The following is a 9,915-nucleotide window of genomic DNA, read 5'->3' as shown; positions in this document are numbered from 1 at the left end:
TTTGTTGTTTTTTGTTCAGGATGTCCTTTCTCATACCACATGCCAGATATGGTTTTATCTGTATTAGGATTGTAAAATAAATCAGTATTATAAGACATCACTATACTATGGTCTAAAAAAGTGATAACATTAAAAAAAACAAAAACAAAAAAACCCCACAACTATTCGTGCTCGCGTGCGTGCGCGTGTGTGCGTGCGTACGTGTGTTTATGTGTGTTCGTGAAAGACATTCACCCCGCCTCCGCGGGTCCTGTCCAATCAGAGCGCAGAACGGGAGCTCGGGGCCTCGCGACCAGCGGCGGCGGAGAGGAGACGGTGGGGGAGGGTCACGTGTGTACACAGTGGGCTCCCTCCGCAGCTCTCCAGCAGTAGTAAAGTCTGTAACGGTCGGCCCCTTTTCACTCCGAGCCTCGTCCGAAAAGTTCCTATAAGAGGACGTGTTTGACTCAAATCCACTTCTTTTAAGTCTTCATGACCGCGCGCGGAGCTGAAGAAGCTTTTTAATCCTTATTTGTTTCTTTTTTTTTTTTTTTTTTTTTTTTTTTTTTTGCTCGTATGAAACGACTGAGAAATGCCAGTGGAAATGCTCCATCCAAACCCGATGCCTCCGTAGGTTTGTCACCGAGCCAAACCGAAACGTCCGCGGTGAGTTGTCTTCTGCTTCTCTGTCATTTCCCTCCTGGCGAATGCGAAAAGTAGGTCTCTGGTTTTCACCTGTAAAAGAAAAAAGAAAAGAAAGAAGTGAGCAGGAGTGAGTCTGCCCCGCTGGAGGATGGCCAGAGGAGCGACTGTAATTCTGCCAACAATAGAAAAGGGCAGAATAATGCTAAAGTCCTGACAGCTCTGCTTCTGCACGAAGTGTCACGAAACGAAATGAACCGAGATTACATGATGGCTCTTTTCGTTTCGTCCATCGTGTGGAGGCGCCACAGTCTTTAACGAGACGTTTATATTTGACAAACAACACCTGAAGATGTTTTTTTTCACGGGATCAGCTTTTCCAAGTTAAAGTTGTTCAGCTCACATTTTTTTTTCTTTTTTTCTGTTTGTTGAATTGTTGTTTACATAGTAAACATCCTATTCTCTTCCTTTAGGACCTGTCACAGTCGGTTTGTTTAGCTAACCATAAGGCATTCATGTCTCTTTCAACTCTACACCATAATTACTTTAATTATAATTTATATATTCATGATGGCACTTTGATGTTTTATACATTTCAGAATCTAATCAGCCATAATTCACTTTCTTTGTTTTATGTCATCCCCTGGCCTCCGCACATCTTCATTTTAATGTAGCCTGTAAGAGCTTTTGATCCCTAACTGAAAACAGATGCAAAGATATCTTTCATTTAGTCATAATCATGCACAAAGCGTTGTTTGTGAAGCAGCTGCACTTTGTAAAACCATGCATTAAACAGTGGCATCAGTGGTGATGGATTTGATCTTTAAATCACACTGACTGGATGTTTCATTGTCAAGTGTCGCCACCACCCACCAAACTGAATGCTTCTTGAGATTTAGGCGTTACACTTGTTGTCAGCTTCATCCATGTGACCGGAGGGGACATGGGCGTGTGTGCCTGGGGGGGCTTAATGGCTGTAAGCCTGCTTTGTGTTGACCATTGAACTCTGACTCTGTTGATGCCTCCGACAGTTAACGTGTTGCCGGGAAGAAGGCGAGGAGGAGACCGACTGTGACCTGTGTTTGACCAGCGTCTGTAACAATAGAGCACAGCCGGAGGAAACGCTGTCTCTCCTGACATTGTTTAAAACTGCCTATTCAACAGAGAGCCCTTCAAAGCAGCAGGGTTGTTCTCCTTTTTAGTTTGTTTGTATGCCTTTAGTCAAAATAGTTGTGACAAGACAAGTGCAGAGCTGGTGATCTGTACTTCAAGGAATGCAAGTTTCCCCCCAAAGTGAAATCATAATAATTGAAGGGGAAACGTACTGAATTATTTAAAACCTTATTAAATTGCCTTAGAGATTAGTTGATGTAATTTGCAAATGTTGTGCAGCATTAGCATACACCTGAAGTGAAATCCGTTATTAAAATGCTTTGTTGATGGGCTGCTTAGCAGGAGGCGGAGAATTCCACTAAAAAATGACTGCATGAAGGGACTTCCTAAGATCAACCAGGTATTATGTGGACAGTTAGTTTGAATTATCTTACAGTTACTTTGAATTAAACCGGAAAGTTTTGTGCGTCATCTGTCATCGTGCCACACTTCCTCTCTGACACTCCATACAGCCACAACATGTGTAAAAGTGAGTCATCTAATCTTATTTTCTTTCTGTAGTATTCCCCTTGCTGCTCCGCTGCACACTGCTGCAGACAAGAGCTCCGAATCATGTGACATCACGCAGCGCTTTCTGAGAAGAGCCTGTAAATTCCAGTAAGGATATATGAGGGGTGTGGGCCCAGTATGTCACACTACTCCCATCAGCCCGTGAGATCTGGTCTCAGTACGCTGAGACGTCAAACACGTGGGCGTCCCTATTACAAGATCACGCTTGGCGGGGCTGAAGCAAGGGCCTGCCCCTCTGGGAGTATTTAACTTAACCACTTTTGACATGGAGTGGTGCAAAAAGTTCAGGCAAGGCTTAAGCAAGTCTCCGGCTGCACTCGTCCGGGAGTCGTGTCCGAGAGGAAGCTGGGGACGTTTTTTCAGCTGAGGTTTTCTAATACGGTTTCCCGTACGCAATCCTGAGAAGATGTGTGTATAAATGCTGAATTAATTTACAGAAATCTAAAACTGTTGATCTAGTCATGATCTGTCACATTGCAGGATGTTGATCAGGTTTTTTTTCCCCCATGAAATTTAGCCTTGAAACAAAAGAAAAATCCATTAAGGACAAGCTATGTTACCTTTGCATTGTTAATGTCTGCTTATAAGATCACGAACTCACCTCTACCAACTGCAGTCACGCTGTAATAACCACAGAGAGCAGTACCTGTTGTTTTACTAATGCTAGCAGCGAGTTCCTGACCTTCACTCGACCCCGACACAGTCTCATTCCAGTTGTAGTTTTGACAGACTCTAAAATGGACTTGGAAATGAAATGGTGCCTCATTAGCCTGAATTAAAGCAGACAGGGCTCATGCGGTGTGAGGCTCGCGCTTGCCTGGGAGTCAGGACAGGAGGGGAGGCATTTACTTTCACCTCGCCTGTTTTTCCCTCAGCTGAGTGGAAAACTAAGAGATTTCATTATCACGGGCTGCTGGCAAAATGTGCAGAGCTAAAGTGCAATGACTTTCACCACGGCCGAATAAACGTTGCCCAGACTGAACTGCTGCAGTGACTGAAGAGCGAGCTGTTCACAAGCATTATATGAGAGGCCTGATCTGACTGGTCTTGTCTGGGTCATCACTAATAGATGCAATTGCTTTTATTTCTGGCACTTTCATGTCCAAATAGGTAAATGTCTGGGCAATATTTATGGAAGACTGGATTTGTCTCATTTTAGTATATATATATATATATATATATATATATATATATATAAAATTTTTAACACTTCTTAAGTAGTAGATAACATAAGGTTCTTAATGTTCCATGGGGAATGTTATCACTGCATATCTTATGTCTAGCACTAAACCGAACGCATCGGCATTAGTCCAAGGTTTAGTTTTGTCTTCGGTAGCTAAAGCTGTGAAGTTCCTGCTCCACTTGAAACAATGACACCTTTTCTATTCCGAGTTCTGAGTTGCCCCCGCAGCGATCGGAAGCTGCAGAGTGAGGCGGAGCGGTAATGAAAGGGTGGCAGAGACGTCCGCATACAGCAGGCGCTAATGAATGGGGACAGACAGCCACCATGCAGCGAATGCCTCTTTAATAATCGCCACATTCTCTCCAAGTCATTTTCTCGTTAAGTGATGAGAGGTTGTTGGTGGAGTGCAGGCTGATGTGGACGGTAAAGGATGAACAGGACACGGCGAGTGGAGGCATACATAATCGATAGAAGAGTACATTGGCTAATTATGTGCTTTAGTCAAGGTCTGTTTTAGTCAATGAGTCACTGGGCTGCTGCTGTAAGAGAGCTATGTTTACAAGAGCGCTTGACCGGTCCTCCTGCCATAGTGAAGACAGGTTTTCTTTTTTTTTGTAAAGAGTAACTCTACACTTCCTCCTGATCCACTTCCAGTCCAGCTCTGAGCTCCAGCCCCCACTACAGTGTCATTAGAGCCGCTTGGCGTAGTATAGAGGAGGGACTGAGCCCTTGTGTGCGTATGTGTGTCTGAGGCTTAAGGCCAAAACAGCCCCTCTGTAGTGTTGTTACGTAAGTGAACGGAAGAATGTTTCCCCTTTACTGGCAAAGTTACTCATCCTCCTGAAAACAAAACTCCTTCACTTTGTTCCCGGGTGTTCTCGGAGGAGAGCTTTCCCGAATTTTTTTTTTTTTTTTAATCCTTTATTGCAAAACTTACTCTCTCTGTCTGGGATCACCACCCGGCCAAACACGTGGACCGGCAACAGCCATAGTATCACCTAGATAATAATTTTCTCCTCAACCAATCAAATTTGAATTATTTAAAACATTTAAAACATGAATTATGCAAGGCAGCATTATGTAAGCATTTTGATGATTTGCAGCTCATGTTCTTTTTTCCCCACTTCACCTTGCTCTGAACCACCAACCCTCAGCTCGTTCTTCACTGACCCCTCACCAAAGCCTGCTTCACATTTCACTCTTTATAAATCTACCCATCATCACATGCCCAGCCCCCAGTCAACTTGGCAGTGGCTTGGAAAAGAAGACGAATGTGCTTTACTTAGAGCTGAAGCACTGAAGGCGCCTGTAAAGTGTTCGTCTTTATCTCGCTACTTGACCGAATGAAAAGTACGAGGGCGGCTCTGCACAGCCGGCAGTGTCCTCGCATGTGACTGCGATGGAGAGGAGAATAGAGGCAGGCAAAAAAAAAAAGAAGCCTGCCAAGGTGTCAAACAAATGCAGTTTTGTATTCTTCCACCAGAACAAGGGCTTCATTTGCTCTGGCCAGCAAGGAGAAGTCGTGGGTTGTCGAGGCTGAGCTAGCACATGAAACATATTGTGAGGGGTTTGTATTCAGCCAGTCAGATGCAGTGAAGTGAAATTAACAGCGTTACCCAGGGCATAATAGCTCGAGTCGTGGCTGACGTGTTTTTATGTCAAGGCCTCGCTCACTGCTGCTGCCAGCACAGAAATTCAAAACAGAGGGCTGAATACTGCTCATCAAGGAAAAGAAAACAAGACCGTTTCTATGTCAAAATACAGAACACACACAGACTCATACAGAAGTAAAGCATAAGTACAGTGACAGGACTCAAACCATTCAAATGTAAATTTCTATGGAATTCTTATTTTATTCTTTATCGAGCTAATGACCATGTGTGGTAACATCCACACTTCTTCCCAAACAACAATATGTATTTATTTGTTTACAGATCATAGTCATAGAATTATATTTTGTATATTGGAGTACACGATGCTAATATAGCATAAGGCCCCATTTACACCACGTTTCAAGTGGAAATGGAAAACTTTTCTCGTGTTTTGGGTGTTCGTTTCACAACAACTGTGCTTGGAGCCACTGAAAATGCAACTTTTTGAAAATGCTCCGACTTCGTCTCTGTAGGTGGAGGGGGAAGCGCACACAACAGCTTTAATAAATAGTTCTTCTGCACATGCACAAGTCGATGGACGATAACAACAATGGCGGCCTCTCTTGAGAAGTTACCCGTAATAGCAATCCAACTTGTGTCTATACGAATGGCCATGTACTCACTATCATTAACGTTTGTAGCATATCTTTCTCTGCGTATGATTGTGGGTTCATTACAAAAACAAACAGCGCCAACTTGGGGCATGGCATGCTAACTTCATCGTTTTCAGCATTTCCGCCTTGTACATGTAAACAGACAATGTTTTCAATACGTTGCCATGTAAACATGAAACCTTCCTGAATTTCACGTTGTGTAAACAGGGCCCGAGTCACAGGACTGTTGCATTTACAGTGATATGAATGTATCTTCTCAGTGCAGAGAGTAATTGTGTGACTTGTGCTTTCAGTCCACCTGTTGAGAGAGCGTGACCAGCGTCCGAGCCAGCAATGTGGATCTGCATGGTTTACAATGAGACGGACACCAACGTGGACTTCCGGCTCTGCCAGGACTTCGGCCTCATCCTGTCGATCTTCTCCCTCATCTACCTCCTGGTGTGCTTCCCACTGGGCCTCTGCTACAACGTGCTGCTGGTCGTGGTGAACCTCTCCAACAAGGTGTCCATGACCATGCCCGACGTCTACTTCGTCAACATGGCCATCGCGGGCCTGGTGCTGAACCTGGTGGCGCCCGTGGAGCTCCTCAGCTCCACCTTCACCCGCTGGCACGCGTGGGAATACAACAATGAGATCTACATCACGCTGCTCATCCTCTTTAACATCTCGTCCCTGGTCATCATGTATTCCACCACGCTGCTCAGTCTGGACTACTACATAGAGCGCGCGCTGCCCCGCACGTACATGTCCAGTGTGTACAACACCAAACATGTGTGCGGCTTCATCTGGGGCGGTGCGGTCCTGACCAGCTTCTCCTCGCTGCTCTTCTACGTGTGCAACCACATCTCTACTAAGATGGTGGAGTGCTCCAAAATGCAGAACAAGGAGGCGGCGGACGCCATCATGATGTTTATCGGCTACGTGGTTCCTGCTGTGGCGGTTCTTTATGCTTTCGTGCTAATTCTGCGCATTCGAAAGGAGTCCACGCCCCTGGACCAGGACTCTGCTCGCTTGGACCCGTCAATACACAGGCTGCTGCTGGCCTCGGTGTGTGTGCAGTTTGTGCTTTGGACACCATACTACATGACCCTGTTGGTACACACGGTCGCCGGCGCGCCGGGATACATTAACAACGCACATTACTTACCCACCTATTACTTCTTGAGGTGCGTGTCGAAGCTGCTGGCTTTCTCCAGCAGCTTTGCGATGCCTCTGATGTACAGGCAGATGAACAAAAACTTCTCCAACAAGCTCCAGCGGCTGCTCAGGAGGCTGCATTGTAGAGACCAGTCCTGCCCTCATGAACGCTCAACAGTGCAGCAAGTGGTGACGTGAGAGCTTCTCCTGAGAGGTCACAAACACCCCCACCCCTCTACTCTTTCCACCTCTCGGCCAAGCCAGCACTTATCCCCACCACCCCACCCCGCAGAGCCAGTATCTGATCAGGATCCCCTCGCTGCTCTGGACTGTGTTAAGAGCGACATAGCTAACTGTGGAATTTCCTGTCACCTTCCAGAACTTGATCTGATCCCTCCTGCTCTGCAGTGGGAGGACAAACTGAGCAAAAACCACTAAGTGCTGCTTTTTTGTCGCTAAGTAAAGCTCTCCACATGACACTTAGGCTTCTAGTTCAAGGGCAGTACATTTGGCACAATCTTTCAATTACTACCCTGGGCAGTGTTTTCTTGGAGCTGCGCACAGACAATAACAACACAGCCTGTTAAGCGAGGGACTTTAAGCACCATGCCGCTGCTGTAGTGGGTGTGGCTCCGTGTTGTGAACGCTCTGCAGACGGAGCGCGCACGCTCTGCTAATGCATGGCTGCCTCGGTCTCTCTCTCCAGTCTGGGTGTGCTGCAAGGGGATGTATTTTTAAATCTTCCCTCCGAACACACACGCAGAACCCAATAAGCTATAAACTTTTAATTGTTATGTGAAGCCAACAGAAAGTGTTTGGTATATCGAAAACACACCACCATTAAACTCCATAAACATGGTTTTGTTTTTCCAGTAAATATTGTTCACTTTTCTCAAACTAGAAGCCTCAGTCACTTTAATGAGATGACATGTAGATGTATTGTGAATGATTCCTCATGAACTCTTTAAAACAGTGGTTTTTCACAGTGTGGGGTGGCAAGGGAAGGCTTTTTTTTTTAGCTTGAAATTTCACATTAATTTGTTTTAAAGATTCATGATAAAGACATTTGGTGGTTAAAACCTCAGATCCAAATTCATTGCAAGTTTAATCAAGACAAAACTCTCCTTCTCCTTCCACACTTGAAAGAAAACCCCTGTATTAAACCATTCTCACATTTTAAAGCCGTAGCACAGTAAGACTAGCCTCTTACACAAAACTAGCATTTTTGCTTTACTGTTGCCAGAACTACCTGTAGCTAGGAGTAGGTGCTGGTATGAAGACGTGTTCTCAGATTATCCCATGAGGTGGATCCACTCGCATGCATGAAGAGATAATTTTCATGGTTCATGCTCCACATCAGATAGCTTTCGAAGAAATGTCTACGCATCCAGCTTCTCTTTGAGGTCACACTCACCTACATGAAACGCTCTCGATAAAGCTCGTATTCAGGGTTCAGACATAACCGGTTTACCTCTTGTGATCTCTGCTGAAATAACAAAACCTTTTAACAAGAAACCGTTCCAGTCAACTGGAGCCACCACGGCAACTTCAGGGCCACATTACGTGAAAAATAGAAGATGAATCTGTCATTAAATTGTTAAATGTCACAAATAAAGGTCGTGTTATTGACATCTTGACATTCAGCCAAAGTAACACCATCCTCATTGTGTGGCCTGTTTTGGCGCCACCATTGCTGGCAGCCTTTAGAACCGATTTTGTGAAGCTCCCGTTTTATTTGCTTGATGCAAATCCTCCCGCGGGGTCAGAGGAGTCCACGCGGGGTCGTACAGAGGGCTCAGACGCAGCGGCATGTACATTCCCAAAATTGTAGGAGTGATTGAGAGGTTTACTGCAGCGGAAACATGCGGGGTCACTCCAAAGGCACTATTAAAAAAAACTTGCTTATCAAACAAACACCTGCAATCAGCGTGTTTGACGCAGGCCACTGTTGAAATGACGCGTTGAATTGACGTGCATGATCTTTGGCAGAGCTGCTTTCCTGTCCGCCACCCAGAAGAATAAAGATCAGGCCTGTCGTGACGTCGTCGGGAAACTCGAAATAAAGGCCTGATGTATCCCTGCAATTGTTTAGAGGCCAGTTTATGAATCAACCTGTGAACAGATGTGAAATTGGGGGGGGGGGGGGGGGGGGGGGGGGGGGCGGCATTCACTTGAAGGAGGGCAACCTGTTTATATTCCGGTCACACGTGATAAATGACGGTTGTTTATATTTGTAGGCAGTTTACCCTTTCTAATAAACAGCTCTGTCAGCATGTGTGGGGATGTTTTGGTCCGCAGGAAATGTCTTCAACCTGGTTCGTGCGTTTTACATTCTGTGCCACCCTGCAAATCTGCCGTTGGTAACCTGACATGGTTGATCATTGTCGGAGCTGTGTTCAAAGTCCCAATATTTGCCGATCGTTCCGGAGCAAAATGCCCACAGAAGTTCTGAAGCTGATGTTGACAAAGGAAAGTTGTCAATTTAATGTCAATTTCCAACAACTTGCACAACATGATAATGAGTATTTCTCAGCAGTTGCATCTGTCCATGTTGAACCTAACATTGGTTCGACTGAACACATTAAACCACTATTACACAAAAAATTACCAATCTGAGTTCCAGTGTTTTTGGGGGGGAGGGACTTATGCAAAATGTTCATGTGGATGTTTAAAATCTGTGAACTCTCATTTTAGTCTCCCTGAATCAGAAATTGTGAGAAATGAGCTTCCATATTTATGCATGCAAATATAGAAGACAGAAACACGCAGAATGTACCCATTCAATCGGATTCCAAGTGCTAAATTGTGCTTCATTTGCTTGTGTAGTTGCAGCCGAGTCAGATGGCTGGGCTTAAGTGCTCAGATCACATCTCCGACCTCTGCTTGAACGTCACCTCCTGGGCTGCTGTTAAGCTACCTTGCTTAGAGACAAGACCCAAACAAACTCTGTGGCAGAGGTAATAATTATCACCCACCACACAGACTGACGGCACGATCTGCACGAGTGGAAAATGAAGCCTGATCA

General features: G+C 45.2%; 1 protein-coding gene across 1 annotated transcript; it reads left to right on the top strand.

The window, feature by feature from the left end:
* The first annotated feature begins 523 nt into the window (after positions 1-523).
* Positions 524-8,983, top strand: gpr146 (G protein-coupled receptor 146). The gene is made up of 2 exons (XM_080510774.1): positions 524-645; positions 6,047-8,983. The coding sequence occupies exon 2, from the start codon at positions 6,087-6,089 to the stop codon at positions 7,086-7,088; it is 1,002 nt and encodes a 333-aa protein (XP_080366900.1). The 5' UTR covers positions 524-645; positions 6,047-6,086; the 3' UTR covers positions 7,089-8,983.
* Positions 8,984-9,915: the final 932 nt, after the last annotated feature.

The sequence above is a fragment of the Blennius ocellaris genome (assembly GCF_963422515.1).
Source record: "Blennius ocellaris genome assembly, chromosome: 16".
Classification (NCBI taxonomy): Eukaryota; Metazoa; Chordata; class Actinopteri; order Blenniiformes; family Blenniidae; genus Blennius; species Blennius ocellaris.
Note: the sequence above shows the minus strand (reverse complement) of the source record. Positions and strands in the feature narration are given on the sequence as shown.

What these genes read in the sequence shown, in the direction of transcription:
- gpr146 (XM_080510774.1), top strand. Translation starts at nt 6,087, where the DNA reads ATGTGGATCTGCATGGTTTACAATGAGACGGACACCAACGTGGACTTC.